Source organism: Indicator indicator, chromosome 1 (genome assembly GCF_027791375.1).
Source record: "Indicator indicator isolate 239-I01 chromosome 1, UM_Iind_1.1, whole genome shotgun sequence".
NCBI classification, from domain to species: domain Eukaryota; kingdom Metazoa; phylum Chordata; class Aves; order Piciformes; family Indicatoridae; genus Indicator; species Indicator indicator.
Genome location: NC_072010.1, coordinates 123,609,328 through 123,634,203, shown reverse-complemented (window position 1 = coordinate 123,634,203; position 24,876 = coordinate 123,609,328). Strand labels below are relative to the sequence as shown.

The following is a 24,876-nucleotide window of genomic DNA, read 5'->3' as shown; positions in this document are numbered from 1 at the left end:
ACACTATATCATTGGAGGCAAAGGATAGAAATGTATGTTAAAGATATGTTAAAGGTAACAAAACCACAAAGCCTGTGAACACCTCAAAATGCAGCCCCTACGCATAAGAGTCTCTAACACTAGTGCATCTCTGCTCTGAAATTGCTAAAGGTATTTCATCATTCAGTTCACTGGGACTACTTGAGACATAAATTCTAGCACAATCAATCAAACAATCAAAGCTCTTTTTTTCCCTCAAAACAGCCAAACAGCAAAAAACAAGCCCAACCCCCCAAAACCCCTCAAACAGGCACCTAAAACCAAACAACAACAAAATAATCATATAACCAGAAGCTGTTTGCATCCAGAATATCAATGAATCCACTTTAAGAGTGAAAGGAAGCTAGGCAATGATAGCTTTCTTTGTATAAGTCTTAATGAATCAGAGCAGTTGCATAACAAAAAGACGAACAATGAAAACTTAAACTGTTCAAGAAGCAGACAAGTTTGTACAGTTTCAACATAGGCAGCTTATTTTGTCCTAGAGAAAAACTAAAAATATCACCTGATTAAGTAATGTCTGCTGGCTAGCTGTCGAAATATATGTATTACTCCTTTGCTAAACTAAGATCTAATAAAACAAACACTTTCAGTAGAAAGATTGTGGATAAATTCCAAACACCATACAATTTTTAAATTTCCAAAGTTCTCATTTTGGCTGTGTTTTATTGTGTTTTCAGATCTAAAATTTCTGCAGAGGTTTGATCATCTAAAAAGTTTTGTCCTACATGCATAATAATATTTGGTTTAGTTCGATAGGATTATTAAGGTACATCAGCTTCAAATACATAGAGAAAATATTATCTATCTCTAATTTACCAGGATTATCAATTTGTTTTAATAGTCAGATGACATCTGTTCTTCAAGAAATACATAGATGGATGCAAAAAAAAATTAAAATAAATCATTAATACTGATTAAGAATTGTATATATTGAATTGGCATATTAATGGGTACTATTTGCAATTCAATCTTGATTATAATGAGAGTGCCTGGTTATTATAGCTTTTTTTCCTAGAGAAAACCTAAAAACACCACCTGATTAAGTAACATCTACTGGCCAGCCATCAAAATATATGTATTACTCCTTTGCTGAACTAAGTTCTAATAAACACTTTCAGTAGAAAGGTTGTGGATAAATTCCAAACACCATATTGATCCAGACTTTTTTTAAATTTCCAAACTTCTCATTTTGGCTGTGTAATTGTTGTACTTTCAGAACTGGAATTTCTGCAGAGGTTTGATCATCTAAAAAAACTGTCTGTCCCATACACATCCACCCCTCTCCCCTCTCCCTCTGCAAATGTGTTGGTCTTTTAGAAAGTATTATCTTTTAAAACTATGCTCTTTTAAAGGTATTACTTCCTACTTCTCCCCTAGGCTCATTGATAACCTCAGGCTAATACAACCATACTAATGACATAGACTAGAATACTTTTAAATCTCAGAAAACTAGAAAGCTAAATTCTTTAATACAGCAGGGTACACAGAAATGCCTCTGCTGTTCAAATCAACACGGAAAATCTTTGGCTATCTTGCACTGTACACTTGCACACTGCACACACACACCAAAACCACCAAGTACATAATGCAGTATCTTACAGAGAAAATCTTCTACACAAGCATTACAATATATAGTTTCTGCTGCTTCAAATTCAGCAGAAGCCAGCACTTTAATGATCAGTAGAGATAAGCAATCTGGCCTTTTCAAAGGTCACTGCTTCAGGTAAACATGCAGACCTGCCTGCTCTACAAATGTGAACTAACAAATAATCCAAGCGTTGCAGACAGACCCTGAAAGGATAAAATTGTTATAAATAGAAGGGAAAAAAAAATGTTTACCCCCTTTCTCACAGTATAATGATTTGGGGGAAAGGACAACAGAACTTTCCATTAACTCTTTAAGGGAGTGGGCCCTTAACTGTTCATTCTTCTCCAAATCCAACATTTGCATTTAAAACACAGAACAATGTTTGCATTTAAAACACCTAAAATATTCACAGTTTTGCCATGGGGAGTATTACACGCACCTGAGGGCACAAAGGTTTTATCCACGTAAATCCTAATTATTCTAACAGAGTAAAACGTAAAGCTAATTCCTTGAAGTAAGAGCTTACATTTCAAAAAGCACAATTCATATCCTCTACTCATTTTTTAAAGCTATCTTATTTCAAAACGTTCTTCAGTTTTACATCAGCTAAATAAAAATCAGACAAAAAGTTTGGTTAAATTATACAAAAGTGATGCAATTAACACTCACCAGAAGTAATACTAATTAGAAAGTGGAATCCTTAGTGCTTGCATCATGCTCATAGACATTTAGCCAAGACTTCAGGTAATTCCCTGAAAGCTATTATATGTTAAAACAAATGTCTCCTCTGACACTCTGCAGACAATCAGGCAAAGAAAGCTGAGATGAAGCTATTGGGGTAAACAAGGGCCTGAAAAAATCATTAAGAAAAAGGAGAGTCTGGAGCAAACTTTCTCTCCTGTTCCTGAGCAAGTGAGCAAAACATTCTGCTGCTGCATCAGCATTGCAGTATTTCTTTGGGTTAGGTTTCTCAGTGTTTTGTTGTGAGATTTTGTTTGTTTGCTTGTTTTGGGGTCCTTTATTTGTTTTGGTTTTATTCTGGTTTGATTTGGGGGGTGGTTGGGTTTTTTTTGTTTCTGGGGTGAGTTTTGGTCTGGTTTGGTTTAGTCATTTTTTTCTTTTCTGGGGCTAATGATTATTTTCAGATGGTGGCAGAAATATATGATTAGACTAACATGAAGTTATCTCTGTTCTCTTATTTTATTAATGTCATCTGTAGACATACCAATCATTAAGAAAAACAGTTAGAAAGCTAAATTTAAAAATAAAGTAATATTATCTAAAATTATAAACAAAAAAACTTTATCATAGTATTGAGAAGCTCACATGATATACAGAGACTGTTAATAAATTGATAATAATAAAGCTGTTTGGAATAATGTTATAGACAAACATTTTAAATTGTTTTTGTGTGGTAAACTCTTCTGTTGATTGGAGAGGTTTTCCAAGAGATACAAGTTCATGTCTTCATTATTTTTTTTTTCATTTGAAAGGTTTAGTTATGTGTAAGGAAAGAATGCAAAGCAAGAATCCATCTTTTAAATTAGATCATATATCAAAGGTGAATACTCAAGGAAATGAGTAAAATAAGCTTCATATATGGAGATGAAATCCATGGTCAGTGCATCTTTCAAAATCACTGAATGCATAAACTAAGTAGTAAAATGTTTGACAGTCTCCATATTATTTGACTATTTGCATTTAAATAGAATCCATCATTCCCACAAAAGATTGACACAGTATCAAGCTAAGAGGAAACGATAGTCTCCTCTGTGACAAAATGTTATTTAAAAAAGACAGACAAAGCAAGAAAGGAAGTATTGTTGCTACATTTTTTTCTTTTTCTTTTCTTTTTTTTTTTTTTTTTTTTTTTTTTTTTAATCAGCCTTAAAATTTTTAAACGGCCACTTGGGAGGAACATAGAAATGTTGGCCAAAATTTGTACAACTAAAATATGAGGGCTTTCAGGTATACTTCCAGGTGACAGATGGAATAAGAACTCAGATAGGAAGGGTGAATTAGATTGGGAAGGACAATGAAGGTGGTGAAGGGTCTAGAGAACATGTCTTATAAGGAGTAGCTGAGGGAATTAGGGCTGTTTAGCCTGGAGAAGAGGAGACTGAGGGGACACCTTATAGCTCTTCACAACTGTATGAAAGGAGGTGGTTGTGAGGTGGGTGTTGCTCTCTTCTCCCTAGTACCAAGTGATAGAATGAGAAGGAATGGCCTGTCATTTGTACCAGGAGAGATTTAGATTGGATATTAGGAAAAATGTCTTTTATTGAAAGAGAGGTCAGATATTGGAATAGGCTGCTCAGGGAGGTGGTGGAGTCATCACATGGCAGTTTGGGACATGGTTTAATGGACATGGTGGTGCTAGGTTGATGGTTGGACTCGATCTTAGAGGTCTTTTACAACCAAAATGATTCTATGATTAGGAAATATGAAGATAGGGAAACTGAAGTGTGACACAGAAGAACAGAGAAGCACAGAAAATAAAAGGAAAGGACATTGACAGATGAAGCTGTAAGAGGAAATTATTACTCCTTCTTGCCAATACGGAGCTTGGAGAATGTATCTCATTTCATTTTTGCAATTCCCAACCACAGATATATGATATCTTAGTCAAATTTGCAGGATAACTTTCAAAAACTCAGTGAAAATCTTGCATCTTAATGACAGCACCTAAGACACTGTTGAAACTGGCAGACCATGGTAAATGACATCAACTGAAATTTTTCTTTGATAAGTAGATGGAAATGATAGACAGTTTCCTAAACTTTACAAAATACTAGGGGAAAATAAAAACAAAACAAAACAAAATCTTGAAAACTGGAAGGCTACTAAGAATTGCAAAGGAAATAATATTTGTTTTAGTTCTATAAAACTATTAAGGTGCATCAGCTTTATCTCTATCTAGAGCTGTATCTCTAATTTACCAGGATTATCAATTTGTTTTAATAGTTAGATGACATCTCTTCTTCAAGAAATACATAGATGGATGCAAAAAAAAAAAAAATCATTAATACTGATTAAGAATTGCATATATTGAATTGTCATATTAATGGGTACTATTTGCAATTCAATCTTGATTATAATGAGAGTGCCTGGTTATTATAATTTATGATTTTTAAGTGAATGCTTTTTATTTCTTAATAATAATATGTTAATATTTTATTGTGGTTCTAGCACGATAGGGCTCAGTTCCAGGTAGGTCTTCAAATTCTGCCAAATTAGCAGAACTGTAGTATTATAATCATAGTTACTGCATAAGTGCCATAGACAAAGCTTCCAAATCAGGAAGACAAGATCTGAAAACTGAAAAGCAAAATGAGGACTAAATCATAGAATTGTATTTTCTTAGTACATTTTAAGAACTATATAAATTACTTAAATTATATCATCTTGTACATTATGCTTCATGCTAGGGGTACTGGCAAAGTCCACAACTGATCTCAATAAATGTAGTTCAGGGGAAAAAAAAAAAAAAAACAAGAAAACAACTATATCATAACTCTTCAGTCTTCTCCATTATCAGTATAATATCTAAGTAACAGAAAACCATTATATTAGTTTTAAACACCTTGTTTAAAAGCTTTATTAATCATCACTGCAACACATGTAATGTTAGTATAATGTAGCAGGGCTCATGCTTATGTGCACAGCATTTCTTTCCTGGAGTATTTAAGGGTAGTCATTACTCAGTAAAACACCTGTCACTCAAAGAGCAAATTTGGAAACATGGTGCTAAATTGAAGTGTAATTTCTCAATAAATTTTTAGAGGTTAAATGGAATTAAATCTCCATGAGCTCACTCATACTGTACTGCCAAATACATGAAGATCTTTTTTTCCCCAGAGTAAAGAAAGGAAAGCACATTGCCTTATGCAATGTGACCTTTGGCTCTCACACTTGTCAAAACTAATAAAACTTCTGACTACTGAAATGCTCATTATGAGGTTTGCTTGAAACAACTTTTATTAAACTACTACAGGTATTTAAAAGTTAACCAAATACAAAATCCTAATCTGAATGTTGGCATGATGCCTTTCAGGAAAAAAATGTCCAGCTGTTTCAGTCTAACACTCCAGGTCATACAAAGAATACTAAAATTAATGTTTCCTCTTTCTTCTTTCCAACTACAGTAACCTACTGAGAAATGCCATCACTTCTTCTTTTCTTTAAGAGATATGCAGGTTAGGAAACCAAAGAGAAAAATAATGGTTCTTATTTTTCTGTAATCAAACCTGAGACAAAAATATAATAGATGCCAAATACATCTTATGATTGGTTTGGGTTTTTTTAAATATTCTTTTGTGATGGTTTTAAGACTGTCTTTAATTTTTCCTCACAAAGTTCAAGCAGAAAAGTGAAAGAATGTAAATAAATCACAATTGGGTGTAAGAAAGCAAAATAATGATTATTCTAAACACTTCCATTGGAGAGATAGAAATGTTTAAGAGTCAGTACTCAAAACAAGGTACGGGCAGTCCATCTCTCAGTCTGTCTGCTCTGCACTTCTCTTCTGGCTGTGGATAACATACTGGCATGATGACCTTGACAAGCTAAGTTTAACAAACCTCTTGGCTTCTTGGCTTTCTTCCCTTTTGCCTGCTTTGGGAAGGGGGTGGGGGGTGGGTGAGTTAGAAAGAAGCACAGTCCCTCTCGGGGCCAGAGGGCTTTGTTGTGTTTTTCTGTTGATTGCATATATTTTTAAACGTTGTGAATAGTGTATATTTGTACATATTAATTAGATTCCATCATAGATTGTAGTTTTGCCTGTACATACAGCTTCATTTTCTTCCCAACTGAGTTAGCCTGGTTATTGTCAGTGTGGGAGGGGGATTCCAGCTCTCCACTGTAACATCTTCTAAGATAATATTAAAAAAAATACTTAACAGAGGAATCAGTTTATAATTCTGAAACAGTGGATTTTGAATACTGTTCACCCCTAATAATCAAGCACAAAACAAATAAATATTAAAAAAAAAAAAAAAACCAACCACACAAAAGATGCTAAAAATAACCTGGAAAAAGAAAAGTAGGTCAGCAAGATTGAGTATAAGCAGAATGTGCAAAGTTTTTCACTCCAAGCACAAGCTTAATAAAGCGGTTTTTAAACCAAACAACAATACTGACAGACCTGTGGAGGAACCTGCCTCCTTTTTTGGTCAGGGGATGTGACATACACAGCTTGTGTGTATGCATAACTTTTGAATCGTTGTTTAGGAGAAGGTGAAGGTCCCTGGGGTACACTGACTGTGACCTACAAAGAAGAAATTAGAGGCAGAAAGAAGAGACATATGGATAGGAGCTTGGATTCTAGATGTAATATTTTTTAAAGTGAAGAAAAAGAAGGAGGAAGGTCATTAGCAGTAATATTTTCTGAGGACTTTGTGATGGTATTAAGGAAAGCTCTCATTTAATCTGACATCCTTTCCAAAAGCAATAAACTGTCAGGATTCAATACTAGTAGAATACCAATGTAAACTGATGGTTCTTCATAATTTACAAACAAAGGCTCAAAACCCAAGTGATCATCCTGAATAAACAGAACCAATACTCATCTGCTTAGTATACTCTAAAATAGAGACTGAGCATCCCAAAAGCAAGTTACACATTAAATTCAGACAAGTATACTAGACCTAAAATCCACTAAGTGCTTCAGCAGAGATTGTCTGATAATTTCAGTGAAAAACATAAATGACATAGCAAGCATAAATTAATTCTAAATATTAGATGAGGTTTTTGGGAGACCAACTGTGAGCTGCAAACAGATGATCTTAAATTAATGTTCATGTAAACAAAATGCTAAAAAATTAAAAGCGTATCACAAAAATGGAGAAATCAATTGCCACTCTCTAAGAAAGTTAAAATGTTTCTACCTGGCTATTTAAATGTAAACTCTCCCCCAGTATCTCTGTCATTCCTTGTGGTGCCCTTCCACAATTAAAGCACCCAGTGCTGTAAAAAAAGTGCAAAATCCTTATTTGCTGAATAGTTACTTTTAAAATAGCCCAGTGCAAGGTGAAAAGAAGTATGAAAGTAGAGTCCATGCAGGCAAGCACATCTGACTTGCCTATGATGAAACAACTTTCTTCATTCTGACTGATTTTTTTGCCTTCCACTGGCTATCAGATACAAAATTTACGGGATAGGTAAGGGAAACAACCACTTTAGAGCAGCAAGATGAAAGCAGAAAAGTGAAATAACTCACTTCCTGTGAAAAACGCTCTTGATGATGTACTTTTATATGTTCTTCCTTGGTGACCCTTGAGTGTCGTGGCAACATCTCCACCTCCCTGATGGCTTCCATGGTGACTTGCTGGGGCAGAACTTGGAAGAGAGAGGTCATGTACATTAAGATGGACTTCTTATCTGGACAGGCAGTGGCAACATCTGGAAGGCAAATTAACATTCATCATTTTTGTTTCCACATTAGACACAAGCCAGACAGCTTCATGGAAAGTTGATAGACTAATGAGCAATCTTTTGTCCACTTGAGTTCTCTAGAGACTAATTAAAACCTTAAAATCAGTTCCAGAATTAGAGAGTAAACTTGCATACCAATGAGAGGGAGCCAAAGTTTACAAAGGCAACCATTAACACCATTCAACATGAACATTCTCTCTATGTTTCTTTAGTCAAAATGCACACAGTATACAGTGTGACACTGTGATCCTCAGTAAGCAGGACCAGAGATAGGAAAAAGTCTATTTTCTTGTGCTGTATGAATACTGCAGTTAAAAGTAAATAAATAAGGACGAGCTGAATTTCACAGTCGTGCCTTGTGGTGCTTGTCCTGGTTTAAGTCCACTCAGCTCCAATAAAGCAACCATGCACACACTTCCCACTCCTACCTCCCTTTGGTGGGTTGGGGAGGAGAAAATACAACAAAAACCTCAAAGGTGTTGAGACAAAGGACAAAGAGGGCTCGCTCACCAGTTATGGTCACAAGCAAAAGACAGACTCAGATGAAACAACTGATTTAATTTAAACAACACAATGACCACCATTTAACAACTGAATCCAAGTAGGGCAGTGATAAACAGAACCACATCTTAAAAACACTTGTCCCTCATCCCTCCCTTCTTTTCAGGCTCAGGATGCTTTCGATTTCTCTATCTCCTCTCCCACCAGTGGGGCAGAAGAGCAGGGAATAGGAGTCTGTCCATCACATCTTGATTTTGCCACTCCACTCCTTCCTCTTAAGGTGGAAAACTCTTCACAGTTCTCCCCTGCTGCAATGTGACTTTCCTCCCATGAGAGACAGTCCTCCATAACCTCCAAATAGGTGTGAGTTCTTCAGTCCAGCACAGTCTTGGTGACAGATTCAGAATAGGTGAGAGATTACTCCAGCATCAGTCACGTCCTTCTTCAGAAGCAGTCACATGCTCCAGTGTGGGGTCCTCCATGGGTCACAGACAGGATTGTGCCCCACTGCTGATCTTTAAGAGCTGCAAGGGCTCAGCCAGAGGCCAAATGGGAACCTCTGCTCCAGTATGCCACCCTCTCTCCTTCCTCACTGACCTTGATGTTAGTATGGTTGCTTCCATTGCCCAACTCCTCTTCAAAGTAAAAGAATCTCCAAAACCACACTCAACAGGTTTTGCCTCTCTTAAGTACCACAGAGGTGCTAATTGCCTTGGGTTTGACCAGAAGTGGGTCCAGTTTGGAGCCAGGGTAGCTTCTCAAAGCTTCTTAAAGAAGCCAGAACAGTAGCCCCCTTCTCTGATACCAAAACTATACCAGACACAAATTCAATACAACTCAGCACATTATTTAATCATTGCAAGCAACACTGATGTAATAAAAATAATAATAAAACAAAAATATTCGCAGGTGTTTCCAGCAAATGGGTTTGTGTAAATCAACCACTGAAGCTGAGCTCTACCATAGCTGTATAGCTTTATTATTCTGCTTACTCCTATACTCATGAATTCTGTGGAAGAATTATTCACAGATGTTAAAATACGTAAGAGAAAAGCCAAAAAAAACCCAGCTTATAAAATCTCTGCAGACAGTAGTAGTAAGTACAAGAAACTCTGTATGAGCACAGAAATGATTGCAGATTTTGCACGTGGCCATGATATACATCAGCAGGAAAAATGGTTTACCTGACTCAACATTTCAAGCCAGTAGCAATTTGTAAAAATGTGAGGCATGTGGCAGCTCTTTGAAGTATTTACTTTGTTATTTGCCACTGACGTTTACCTCCTACACTCAATCCAGTGAATCACGATGTAAAGGCTGTTGTACAAGAAATTCATCATTAATTCCATAACTGTTTTAACATGAGAGCTGACCTAAAGCCAAGAGCTCTGAGGTTTTGCTGAGACTCAATAATGCTACAGGGTGGCACCCCATTCCCTTTTCCTAGAATGCAGAATACATGAGGGAGGACACCTTATTTTAAATGCTTCACATGTGGTTGCAAATCAAGAAAAGACATCCTTTCGATATTTTTGGTTTGGCTTTCTGATTATCTCATTATCTTTCCTTAAGAAATTAAGACAGACATGAAGGTTTGGTTCTACTTACACAGAATATGTGCATTTTTAAAAACGATAAACAAAACACGACTTTTTCAAATCCTGTCATGCTTACAGCCCTCAGTCACCACAGGCTTCAATTCTGTGATAGAATTCAGCCCCAGGAGTATTTTGCTACCCCTATCTTGTCTTCTCATTACTATTTTAACCTCATTTTGTTATACTCCATGTCTTCTGGCTTTATACAGGGAAGAGTACACACTGAAAGAACAGACAGCAACGTCAGCTGTGATTTTACCATTTGTTGTTCATTAGTTTCCTTTTCAAAATGTTCTGACAATCCAAAAGGTAAATACTTGATCGCTTATCTACACAAATACCTCACATAATAAATGAAATAAGCGCTTTGCAAACAACGTGCATGCCAAGAATTGTTCACCCGTTCTATCTGACAAATGAAAAGTACATATGCAGCTGTCAGAATTCACTGACAAATAAGGAAAGATTTAATTATTTCATCACAAAAACTAAACAGCACTAATTACACAATGACAGCTAAACAACCATTGTTGCAAAGCCTGGAATCTCAAACTTTTCTTTTTTTTTTTTTTTTGTTTCTTCAGGCTCTTAAATTATCAGAATAGGAATGACTTCTGCAGCCCTGTCCTCTACTTTTGTCTTCATATTTTTTAATTTCTTTTTTTCTTTTTTAATGTACTGAAGATATTGCTAAGATATTGTCTTTACCACCTGTTAAGACCGGTGCATCTTTTAAGTCCTATTAGCTAGGCATTGAATAAAACTGAATTTAAGAACTTGCATGGAAGTTCACTAATTCCTTGGCAATATGCCTGCTTTAATTTCTGGGGGCAAAATACCTGTCAAGCCAGCCTTTTAAATACTGATCTCCAAATCTTGGAGAGTATGTCAGATATTTAAGAAAATGAAGTCAACATACATTATGCAGACAACATATGCAGGTTTTGAGAGAAAAAATAAAAACAACAACAACAAAAAAAATCTAAATTATCCAGGAATATTTTTCAAAACCAAAGTGTCTTCTTCAAATTCAGTTCAGAAACAATACTTTCTGAGTGTTTTCATTCCACTTCTTGACAAAAACAAACATCCAGGATAGGATCGAAAAGAATAAAACCAAACTGGACTACAAGCCAAAAAGAGAGTTTTAAATGGGAAATATTATAACATCAGCACATATTAATAATATAATTTGTGCATCAGTTGAGAACATGGAAGACTTTTGGAGAGCTCTGGAAACCATTCCAGCTCTTTAAATAAGAGAGTTATACAAAAGTACCTTCTGCTGTAGAAAACTTCATGATGGCAGATCAATATTTTTTGAAAGGAAACAGTGACTTTCTTGCACTCAGACTGAAAAGTGTCACACATTGTTCACACAACACAGTTTTTGATGCATCATGTGATTCATAGCCTGGCTTACCTAGATGTGGTTTCTTTATAGTGAAAGAAAAAAAAAAACCCTCCTTTGTAGGAAACAGAACAGGATCCTGACTTTACACACTGACCATTTGGAAGGATTAGTCTCTCCAAGGGAGGTCTCAAGAGGTTTACATTTGAGAAAGTAAAGAGAAACAAACCAAAACACTTCTAATATACAGGCTGAAAAATCTGTCTGATACTAAGGAGACATTGTAAGAGCTAGAATTCAACCATGAATTTTAATGTACAATAACAAGACATGGCTACTGGGCAACAAGTCCCAAGAGAGCAGGAATAATCTGGTATCACTGCAGAACTTTAAAATCATGAAATAAACACCAATTCATCCCTGTTATTAGAGGTTTATAATTTGTGAAACAATTTGCCTGATAAAAAACTTACTACAGCTTGATTTTTGCTAACAAATATTCTTCATTTTCTGATGAACATAACCGCAAGTTTCATTGTTTGTGGAGGATGAGTGACTATAATAAACCTGAAATATTCTGAAATAAATTCTTTTCTATAGGATGCAATGCCAAGAGAGTAAACAAATTAAGTAAACATCTTTGAAAAGTCATCCAACAGCACATTTTTATAAGCTTTGCAGTTTATATCTGGTTTATTCTTGCATTTGCATTTCCTATCAACGAGCAATTTCCTGCCAACATTCCCAGTTCTAGTGGAAAGAAACATTTTTACGAGATGAATGACAGTGAGAACGGCATAAAACACCTAAATAAGCTCCATATTAAAAAGTACTGTAAGGATCTACTAACAAGAACAGAATCCAGCATTTTATTAGACAATGTCATGTGTATAGGGCCACACACAAATTAAAAGCATTTGTGAAAATGTTGCTTCCAATATTCAAATGCAAGTCTACTTACAGCTCTTCCTCTTTGTTAATATTCTGTTTTCTCAAAGCTTTGACTAAATAATACTTCTGAAACTATTTGTTCTGATTCCACTCACTCTTTGTATCAAACCAGTAGCAAATTAACTTTGAAAGAAGAAAGCCTAAATGCTTGGGGAATAGCCAGAAAGATTCTATTACAGTACACAAATTGCCAATGTGTTTTTTTTCACATTAAGAGGCAAATTCTGAGAAACACTTTGCCTTATACAGTGATGAGGAGTAAGATAAATCTTGAATCCAAGAACTACAAGAAATCTTTTGTCCTCAAAAGAAGTAGGCAGGATTTTCAGATAATCACAGAGTAGAAAACATAGAAAACTTTTAAGTCCTATAAATAATCTAATACCGTTGGTTTCCATAGCAACAGTAATAATTAAAATTTAATATTTTTTGCTTCTGTCCCACATGATATTTTAAAGACTGTATAAAAAAAAACAAACATTGCCCTCCCTTCCAGAACACTGAAGGAAGTTCTCAAAGATAATTTTAATTTTCAGATACTATGAGCATTTTTCCCTGGCAAATGGACGGCGTTGTTTTTTCTTCTATCAAAGGTTTTTATTTGAAGGCTTATTAATGATCCTAACAATTAGCAATTATTACAATCCTATCTGCAAATACATCTGGTTAGAAAGGACTGAAAAGATGCACAGCAGATAAGCTAAATAGTGTTGAGATTAGACAGAATCAAACTAACATCTGCCTGACAAGTCCCACAGAAGCATTTTGAATGAACTTCCGTAAAAACTAAATCACATATTTTGATCAGGTTTTCACAGAATCACAGAATGCTAGGGGCTGAAAGGGATCTCAAAAGATCATCTAGTCCAACTGCCCTGCCAGAGCAGGATCACCTAGAGCAGATCACACAGGAATGTATTCAGGAGGGTTTTGAATATCTCCAGAGAGGGAGACTCCACAACCCCCCTGAGCAGCCTGTTCCACTGTTCTGGCACCCTCACAAGGAAAAAAATTCCTCATGTTTCTATGCAACTTCCTATCCTTCATCTTCCACCTTCGATTAACCTAGATCTGCAGCTGAAACTGTATGACAGTGCATTAGTAAACACATAACTGTTTGATCTAAAATAGCAAGAAAAAACAAGTAAGATTTCATTCTCACATGGATGCATTAGAGCCATAGTACCACAGCATGGGTGAAGAGACCTTCGAAAACTTACCTGCTAAATTAGGAGAAGAAAAAAAAAAAAAAATCGAAAATTGGGTAATTTGTACACCAAATGCATATTTATTCCCACTTACTAACAAGTCTGTTTGCAGACATTAAGATACATGAGACTTATCTTAGTTTTGCTGTCATTGTTAATTTCCTAATTGTGAAAGCATCAGCCTAAATATAATCTGCTTTTATTTGAACACCAACAAACAACCAAGACTTCCAGGTGAAGAATATAAGCTGTTTTCCTAAAATGTGTGAAAACCTTTCCTCAGCTAGCACCTGGTCTAAAAAATTACATTTTCCTGCAATCTGTGCTTAGAGTAAGACTATATTAATGGTGATGATAATAGCAGGAACACAAGAGGTGATAATGGTTTCCTCTACTGACACCCTTTGCTGCCAGAAAGACCTTGAAGCAATAAAAAACCCTGCAGTCTCTCAAAGGTAAGTCAGTAGCTGCAATGTCTGTTTTGCAGTTATTGACCTTTCTTCTTTTGTCTTTTTTTAAACCTGTAATTATTTTTCCCCTAATTTTGTATTCTGTTAGCAGACTTCATGCAACATTCAAAATGAAAGAAAACTACAAGGAATAGTGGGGGACTTGTAACCAGAAAAAAATATTATAGGATACTGCATTAACAGTAAATATTGAAATTTGGAAATTTAAACTGATGTTTCTTTTAAGAAAAATAAAGAGCAGACAACTGCTGTCCTTTTTTTGAAAATGAATTCTTTGGTGCACTTTCCAACTGAGAGACAGAAATGTAATTAAACAGAAATCTATATCCCTACATTCTCTTGGGGGGAGCACAGTTAAAATCTAAAGAGGAAGGTTGTTTCATGCAATTCAGCATATTCCATTCCTCACTGGCACTGAGGGTGAATTAAATCCGTCTTAGTAAGAGGTAAATAACTTGTTTAGTCTGCAATCTTACATGAGTTTAAAAGAGGAAAAAAAATAAAGAAAAAAAGAGAAAAAAGGAAAGCTGAGTGACTCCACTTCTTGCCAGTGATATAAGAAGCAATCAAAATATTATTTGGAATAGGACTGAGCAAAAGCCAAAATTTTTGGGAGATGTTTTTCAGTGGCTTACATGAATAAGCATAGTGATCACAGTCTGTTTTGCAAAATAAGCTGCTAGCAAAAGGCCCAAAATGCATACAGATAACTGAAAAGAGAGTGGAAATCTGGAAGACCAATGGTGACCTATACACAGATAGTATTAAAGTATTAAAAAATTCAGTGGCAGTGAATACCTTAAGTCTGTCTGAATGTCTGTTCTGATTTGTCTGTGAGCGTGAAGGAGCCTTGGACTAATGTGCAAGCACTGTCCTGGTTCAGTGAACTTGACACTACCTCTGGTTTTGAAACCTGCAAAATCAGACTTGATTCCTATGCTGAAGAGTAAAGGTAAACCTTATTTTTCTTCAGTTTCTTTACAATGTTTTGTTGTTTTTTTTTTTGCAATAACACCACAAACTTTACACTATAAGATATATCCAGGATAAGCAACTTTTTAGCAGCAAAAAACAGAGATAGAAAGAAATTAAGTCAAAATGGCAATGGAATAAAACAGTGGTTTGAAATAGTGGGGGTGTATATGATAAATCTTTTATCACACATGTAGTTTATTAATTATTTTGTCAATGACTGGGAATGAATGGGGTTCTCATAAATTTGTTGGAATAATAAATAAAAGACAATATTTAATTTTACCATAGCACTGATATACATGGCTGAAAGCTCAGTTCAGTTATTCAGAACCCTCAAATGCAAATGCAATGAGGGGCAAGGGAGGAGAGCAGAGAAAAGAGTAGTCAAAACGTTCTGCTGCCTGGATCCTACTGAAGAGTATTGAAGATAAACAAAGAACAGGAAAATTATGCTAGCTGCTATCTAGAGTCAGGAATGTTCTACAGAAATGGTAACATTAGGAGACACCTGAACAGCAATTTTGATAAGAATATTTCAGATACCAACAAATAATTTAGAAAGTAAATGGGCCAACTTTTCAAAATATTGATCTTTTTCCATTTTACTTTTATAAATATTTAGCCTAAAGATGTTTTTACTTATGCATTTCTCTGCTGTCAATCCCTGTTAAAGGTATACTTCATTCAGCATGGAAACTATGTCGACAAAACTCAAAGACTAAAAAAGTATTTCTACCACAATGTTTTATCAAACGCTCTATAGGTTTTCTCCAAAACGCAGGCAGTACTGAGCACATATTATCATTTATCAGGAAGATTTTGCCTTCTGCTTACTGGCTGTACACACAGAGAAAGTTTAGCTCCAGTCTGCTGCAAAGTTACATGCGCAAAACAAGCTTTGCTGATGCTGTGGATGTGACAACTGTGAAAAATAAATAAGTGAATGGAAGAATAACTAATAGCTAAGTCAGTATTACCCTTTTCCAAATACCAGCATAATCATTGAGTAAAAACACATCAATGCCAATGAATAAAAATAAATTGGCCAACTCAAATGCATGAATTAACATTCAGCTTTGCTAATTACATCTATTATATGTTCTTATCAAACTGATTAAGAGAATTAATTTAGAACGCAAGATATTTTGTAGCAAATATTTCTGTCAGGCAACTAAGAAAAAAAAAATAATTAGAAACTGAACTCCAGTAACTAAAGAATTTGTAAGTTCTTAGGGAAATACATTAATTACTTGGATTTCATTGTTAAATCTATTATAAAAAATAATAGGATGTAAGATAAAAAAGTGCAGTAGAAACCTAAACAGACAATTTTGAATAGAGAATAGATAAAGTATTATGATTACTGGATGCCTGATACAACATGGAATAAGAGACACTAATAGTTCTTCAACTGAAGTCAAAAACCACTTGAAAATATTCTTCTGTGATATTAGGTGTAAGAGGGAGAATTATAAGCCTTTAATCTTTAACTAGTACATTTCCCTAAAATGAAATAACACATCACAGCTAGGATTAAAAGATGAAATTGAGATCATAGTCTCAAAGTTATAAAGGCATTCAATAGTCTGCACTCAGTTTCAACATATTTTTGCAAAGTATTTTGGGAAGAAATTATAATGGCATATAATTACAGTACTTGTTTTAGCAGTATATGGATGAAATAAAGAAGGCTTTGAAACACCTGTCTAAGATCTGAGGAGAATATTGTTTTCCAGTCCTGACACGTTTATTTAGTAAAAGATGGGATTTCATTCTATAAACCCTACATTGCTTATGCAGAGACAAAACACAGTGATTGCAAAGGGAAATATGAATGCTGTCAGGATAGAAGAAATTCAACTGTATCTAAGAGAAGCACTCCAGATACTTCACTGGTATCTTCAGAGTTCAGGTATTCTGCTTCTGTGTTATGCCTTCCTTTTATTTTCATCTGAAATGTCATATTTAGATACCAGGGCAAAGCAAAGATCAACTGAGGTGAATCTTTTTCAAAACTGATGCAGCAAAATGGTACAAATTACTGCATGTATCTTGTAGTCTTTGTGAGAACCCTACCTTCTACTGTCTCAAACAATGCATGCTGATACCTGGCCTGCATACCCAAGACAGTGGTTTCGATGGCCCTTGATGCTCTCAACAACTTCCTTTCTCAAGCTACTGGCCAGAACTGCTCCTCGCAGATAGTTTAATATGGAAAGAGGGAAGTTGTGCAGTCTTGCATTTCCCTCTTTCCCTGTGCTAAACATACTTCCATTGCTCCAGGGAAAGGCCTGTGACAGCCATTACACTGCAGGGGCGTTGTGCAAATCAGCATGGCCTCAGCTCCCTGGGAAGGCCAGCCTCACACCCAAAGGATATAAAAGGACTGCAACCTCTCAGGCCCACATTGTTGCATCTACCACAGAATTTTCCTTATGTTCACTTGGAACCTCCTATGCTCCAGCTTGCACCCATCATCCCTTGTCCTGTCACTGGACATCACTGAGAAGAGCCTGGCTCCATCCTCCTGACACTTGCCCTTCATATATTTGTAATTTAAGAAGAAAAACTAAACTGCAATTATCTGAGTGAAGAGAATTTTTGCTGCTGGACAGTCAGAACATAGAATCATAGAATGGTTTGGCTTGGAAAGGACCTCCAAAGGTCATCTAGTCCAAACCCCTCTGCAGTAAGCAGGGGCATCCTTGACTAGATCAGGTTGCCCTGCTGAGCCTCACCTTGAATATCTCCAGGGATGTGGGCCCCAACCACCCCCCTGGGCTGCCTGTTTCACCGTTCCACTACCCTCATGGTAGAAAACTTATTTCTAACATCCAATCTAAATCTACTCTTCTCTAGTTTAAAGCCATTGCCCCTCATCTTATCACTCCAGGCCTTTGTAAACAGTCCCTCTCCATCCTTCTTGTAGGCCCCCTTCAGGTACTGGAAGGCCACTATTAGGTCTCCCCAGAGCCTTCTCTTCTCCAGGCTGAACAACTCCAGCTCCCTTAGCCTGTCTTCGTAGCAGAGGTGCTCCAACACCCTGATTATTTTCATGGCCCTCCTCTAGATCCACTCCACCAGATCTGTGTCCTTCCTGTATTGAGAGCTCCAAAGCTGGATGCAATACTCCAGGGGAGGTCTCACCAGAGCAAAATGGCAGAATCACTTCACTCGATCTGCTGGCCATGTATCTTTTGATGCAACCCAGGATGCAACTGACCTTCTCAATCCCATACTTTAAGGAATTTACCTCTTTTTCAGCTGAAAAGCCTAAAAGTAAGCTTCTATTTGCATTTCTGGTGTGTTGCCATCAAGATAGTCTGGAAAAATACATTTTGCAAATGTAAATTTTATGACCAGCAGGTTTTGAATTAAAGCCACGCTGAGCCTATTAGACCACACACTGGGATGCCATTCTGCCTGGGGCACAGTAAACTGCTCTTCTATCCTCCCTTCATGATCAAGTTGTTAAATACATTCAGGAGAGATATTCGTGAATGTAAACTCCTAGGAACATTTTCTGTGTCTGTGGCATGGCAATCCATTTTGAGGTAGTAATCTTTTTAGAGGTGAACTGTTACTTGCTGTCCATTTAATTATTTTCTTAGTGAAACAAACAAACCAACCTAACAAAACTATTAATATATTTCTACAATATATTTCTAGCTTTGTGCCCTGTACCATGTGTTTTCTGTCTTTAAGATGTTCTGAAAAAATAAAAGAATAATTAATTGTTTCAAATAGTCTCTGGCAAACTGTTTAGCAAACTGAACATCTGTCATCTGGAGAAGGTGGTATAGGAAGAAGAAAATAGAGCTATAATTGCTTCAGCAGAATATGTAAAGGTTCAGAATGAAGAGTCCTCTTTGACTGTATGCCAATGAACCATATGCGATGTGTCAAGAGCATTTCAGGATGTGAATGAATACTGGAGTGACAATATGAATAAATATGAGAACTTGTTTTGAGAAACCCAGAAAAAATGCAATTTTATATGTGGCTAGTGTTGGAGAAATAGTGAAATAAATCCAGGGTAAAGTAAGATATCTTGTAAGCAATACATACTTTAGAGACTAAGAAATTAACAGTTTAGTGGCCACTATTTAAACAGACAGCAGCAGGTGTCTTGCCTACTCCAGGCAATGCAAGCTTCAACCTAACTGATTAAATACAAGCTTATGGGACATTGACAAGCACAGAGAAGCATGTGAGATTCCAAAGAGGGATGAGAATCACATAGCTCAGTGCAATCAAGCTGAGTTTGAGGACATCATATCTACAACACCTAATTAAAGAGTTGCCAGCCAGCTGGAGTAGTTGTAAAATTGCAACCGCAGCCAGATCATAGAACCACAGAATCATTTTGCGAGGAAAAGACCTTTGAGATCGAGTCCAGTCATGAACCTAACAATACCAAGAGCTCTGCTAAAGCATGTTCCTAAGTACCATGTCTACATGTCTTCTAAATACTTCCAGAGGTGATGGTTCAATCACCTCCAGGGGGAATCTATTCCAGTGTTTGACAACCCTTTCAGTGAAGCAGTGCTGTCCTTCTCTGGACACGTTACAGATTTTTGATGTCTTTTTTTGTAGTAAGGGGACAAAACTGAGCACGCTATTAGAGGTGCAGCCTCACCAGTGCCAAGTATGACGGGGCAATCACCTCTCTAGTCCTGCTGGCCACACTATTTCTGATACAAGCTACGATGTTGTTGGCCTTCTCGGCCGCCTGAGCGCATTGTTACCTCATATTCAGCCATGTGTTGACCAGCATCCCCAGGTCCATTTCTGCTACAGGTTTTTGGACACTTCCCCAAGATTGTTGTGCTTCATGGAGTTGCTGTGTCCCAAGTGCAGGACTCAGCACTTGGCCCTTGTTGAACCTCATACAGCTGGACTCAGTATATTAACCCAGCCTGCCCAGACCCCTCTGTAGAGTATCCTAGGTGTGACTGGGATGCCAACTGTTATATTATGTCTCAAATAAACATTAAAATAAATATAGCAAATTTCAAATATACAATGCAGTATATAAAAATTATTTCATATATGAAAATAAAATCATACCTATTAAAATATTAAGAAAATTAGGGTCTAGTTACTCTTATACGGTCAGCAGAAGAGCAGCATTGTAATGCTTTATTCTGTCTTGCATAAAGGAAATTCTTAGTATTGTATTAATTTCTGGACTAGAAAGTTTAAGTATCCTTTAATGAGGGGAAAGCAAATTCTGAGGGAAGATCCTATATGGGATTCCCAAAATAATTTCTGCAGTACTGGTTTGTTTATTATTCTGTGTCTGATATCACTGTTAAAAGGCTTCCCCACATCTTTCTCAATTCACAAGTATTAATCTTCTCCATGGTCTTCTCTACCAGATACAAACAGATAATAGGATTTCACTATCCAGACAGCTAATTCCAAGAATGCTTTATGACAATAGTGTCACAGGAGCAACTGAGAAAGAATCGCAAGATTTTTGTGGATGTTTTTAAAATAATACTAACAGACTACCTACAGATGTTGCAGAAACCATAAGAGAAACCATCTGGACAGCTTTGCTCTGGTAGCCTTCAGCTGTTTTCATCCTTAAACTGAAAAGACAAATATGAACTAAAAGAAGCTCCCTGAAAGTTCTGGTCTCTTCTCCCCTCTCCAATTAAAAATGTTTAAACCAAAACCAAGTGGAATAACAACTGTTTGCCATGTGAAGGGAGTGCAGACTAATTCAGTGCTCTTTGGGAGAAAGGTTAAGATGCTTGCAACAAAAAGATGCTTGTGTTATGTCTGGGGGTGGAGATTCACCAACCTGACATGCTGAATGGCTGAAGGAGATGACTCATGAATATAAAATAGTCCTATTTTTGGCTAAAACTACTGAAGCAAGGCTAAAACAACAGAAAAAAAAAACACCTTAGACACAGCTCTCTAAGGCTATAGCATCTGAGTGAAGACATTGGCAGAGAGTTATCTGCAAAATAAATGTTAAAGTGTACATCCTTGATAATGAGCCAGAGGAAGTACATGCTAAACATACATGACTATGTTAGTCAACTCTCCACCCAAATCACACCAAACATCACACAGAAGGCAGCAGAAGATAAGGGGGATATCTCTCTGCAGGGACAAGACTGAAAATCCAGCAGAGATAATCAATGGATTATTGGGAGGAAGTTCTTCACAGAGAGAGTGATTTGCCATTGGAATGGGCTGCCCAGGGAGGTGGTGGAGTTGCCATCCCTGGAGATGTTCAAGACTGCATGGGGCACTTAGTGCCATGGTCTAGTTGATTGGATAGGGTTGGGTGATCGGTTGGACTGGATGATCTTGGAGGTCTCTTTCAACCTGGTTGATTGTATGATTCTATGACTTAATCACACTTTTTTTTTTTTTAAGCTCTAGCTGTTCATAATATTGGGAAAAAGAGAGTTTTGAGAGGTAAAAGTATAAAAGTACATCTTCTTTGGGATAAGATGGGAAGAGAATACAGAGTTTGACCTCAGTAGTGCTGGTAAATAAAGCCACTACATCTGCGACAAAATGTATTCATTTTAACAAGGAAATCTCCATGTAGCATTGCCTCCCCCAAAAGATCACTAAATGTTTTAATGCTTTAAATACACCATCCTCTAGTCCATCACAACACATTTATGAGCTAAATAAGCATTGCAGTGGTTTGTGACAGGCGGGTTGTTGAGTCTGTCTGTACTCAACAATGAAAGACTAAAAAATGGCAATTTCACAGTCTCACAGTATATCAGAGGTTGGGAGGGACCTCAAGAAATCATCAGGTCCAACCCCCCTCCCAGAGCAGAATCACTTAGGGTAGTCCACACAGGAACACATCCAGGTAGGTTTTGAAAGTCTCCAGAGAAGGAGACTCCACAACCTCTCTGGGCAACCTGCTCCAGTGCTCTGTCACCCTCACTGTAAAGAAATTTCTCCTCATGTTGCGGTGAAATCTTCTATGTTCAAGCTTGAACCTGTTGTTTCTTGTCTTATCTTTTCAAGCTGATAAAACCAGTCTAATAATTTAAAATAAATTTCAATTATATTTTAATAAGGAAAACAGAAGAAAACTGTATTATTTGATTGGATAATAACTTTAAAACACAAAGATAGTGTAGTCATGAAAGAATATAAATCCTGATCCAAAGAATTATAATTTCTGGAAGTAATACAAATTTTGGGATACTCTGAAGCTAACCACCCTTCAAGATCACATGGAAATAAAAGTCAAAATAAAACACAGTTTCTTTTAAAGGCCCAAGTGGTGCATGCTTGGTTGTATCCAGCAAACGCAGCATGAGATCAGGTGTAGGCAGAACTGAAGCCTGTATCTCATGTATGTTGTAATACGCTCAAAATTATTATCATCAAACTTCATAAAACATCCACAACTGCAGTAAATATATATGGCATTCTGTACAGTAGTATCTCCTGAAACCACCTCATACTTCCTGAGCATTCAAGGAGTCAGAGAAATCTCAGTCTTAAAATGCAAGGTTTCTTTTTAACTCTCTTCAAATATCAATTTCAAATGATAAACTGAATTCTATTTCAAGAAAGACATTATTGATTTTAATTCAGAAAGCATTAAGGAGATATTATCTGTAACTCTGTGTCCTGATCACACCTGTTTAAGAATGATAAACCAGAAGTGGAACAGAAAAGAGTTGTGAATGATAAGTAAGAGACAAGATAGCGAAAAATGAAAACCTGCAGAGAGTCAAACAAAGGCTGAGAAAAGGCATGAATGTTCCTTATAAACATACTATGGAGTAAAATCAAAGCAAAAAGCACCACCCTCAAGGACAAAGGTAGCACAGGAACAAAAATGAACAAAATGAACCTGAAGTAATGCATTTTAAAATGCAGTCACCTGCACTAAAATATTTGTCATCTTCAGCAAATGAGGTTCTGAGAGAGGCAAAGGAATAGGAGCAAAACATGCAACTATGACAGAACTTGAAGAATTTAATGAAAGCAATGAGACATTTTCCTGAAATTCCATGTTAAATCTAAACTTTGGTTGTAAAATGTTTCAACAGGAAGCAGAATTTGGGAATAAGGACTAAGAATAACAAAAATATAACATGTAAGTGTTAATAAAATATACACTCCCGGAAAGCGATGGTAAAATTGCTAGTTCTACAACTCATATCCTATCCCTTGCTCTTTAGCTTAACAGTGTTAATCATCACCTCTTGAACTCTTTTAAAAATGGATGACATTACAAAACATTTGAATTGACCAGCTGAGTAAGTATATAGTTGTCAACCTAACATCTACTTAATTCACTTTCTCATCGATAACTGCTACTTTTTCACTGGAACCTTTACAACTCAGTAACAGGAATTTATCAGAGCACAATGATATTTCTCCTTCCTCTTGTCTCCTTCCCACTACCCACCACCCCATCAGTCTCACCTCTACTTGGCTCTTGCAATTCAGATTTGAGAGAATGATAAACCTTTTTTTTCCCTTCTATCCCTAAAGTCTTTTAAGACTTTGTTTCTAGCAGACAATTGGACTCATCGCAGATATCTTTCCCTGAAGTTAATCTCTCCAGTAGTTTTGCTGTTATTTTGCCTGTTTTGAAGCAGTCTTACTTAATTTCACAAGAGTTAATATTTAAAGAGATTATGTCATATCAGGCTATAGTTTATGCTCTTTAACACAGAATACATTTTTAAAGTCAAAACAATGTAAATACAAACTTTTATTAGCATTTTTTGAGGGGGAAAAGTTGTTAGAGGATGTCCTAGAAACATTTGGTGTGCTTGGTTTTAGAACTGACTTCTCTAGGCTGAACGATTAAACAAGCAATGCTACCGGCACAGGGCTCAAACAGCGCCACATGAGAATAAGCAACATTTATGATTACAGTAAATGGGAGTAGAATCTAGGATGATACATGAGAGCAGCAAAGGCCAACATTTATTTTTCAAAGTCTTTCTTTAATTACTCAGCACTAGTGAGCCTGATTTTTGTCCAAACACAAAGAAAGGATTCAGTGGTTACTGACATCTAATAAATACCTAAATACATCAAATACATGCCCAGACCTACTGGGAGATTTCTGTTCCTTAAGCAGAGGACATCCTGCAATCATTTCCAAACAAAGTTTATCTGTCTCTTCTCTTACTGACCTCTTTCCATTGATTAATAAAAACCCAGAAAACACAACTGAAAACTCCTCCAGATCCCATTAACTGCTGTAGGAAGCACTGATATAGCTAGGGAACATGAGCACAATAAATAGAGGCAGCCAAAAAAAATCACAGCAGTTTCCAGATTTCTTCAGAAGAACATAAAAGTAATAACAAAAATAATTAGGGAATGCTAAATTCCTCCTTACATGAATAATCAGAGTGTACATTCATGAATACTATTAAACATTTCCTGAGCAGATAATGAGTGCTCAAGAGATTTAGAAAAAAGCAGATAATGCTCCCTCCAAACAATAAAATTCATTCATAACTTGGATGGCATTTGGCTTAATCCTGAATAATGTTCTGACAAAATGAAGCCTTACATAACATCACAGCAGCCTCTATAAAACAGAGTAATCCATAGTTACTTATCAGGGTAAATTCACCATCCAGAGAAGCTTTCTAGCAAACTTCCAGAGGAATCTATGCTTAGGCAGGTGACAGGTGTATGTCTCCCAAAACCCAAGCCATAGGTCCAGTCAAAGGTAGGCTTAAGAGAGTCAATTAATAAAAAACGTCCTTTTATCTGTAGTATGCATGAA

At 36.4% G+C, this 24,876-nt stretch overlaps 1 protein-coding gene across 1 annotated transcript in view; it reads right to left on the bottom strand.

The window, feature by feature from the left end:
* DMD (dystrophin) overlaps window positions 1–24,876 on the bottom strand; it is an 851,798-nt gene that overhangs the window by 784,728 nt on the left and 42,194 nt on the right. Inside the window, exons 3-4 of the mRNA XM_054391265.1 lie at window positions 7,848–8,029; window positions 6,774–6,896 (exon numbers count right to left, since the gene is read on the bottom strand). Coding sequence (XP_054247240.1) covers window positions 6,774–6,896; window positions 7,848–8,029 — 305 coding nt within the window. The remainder of the gene's footprint in view (window positions 1–6,773; window positions 6,897–7,847; window positions 8,030–24,876) is intronic.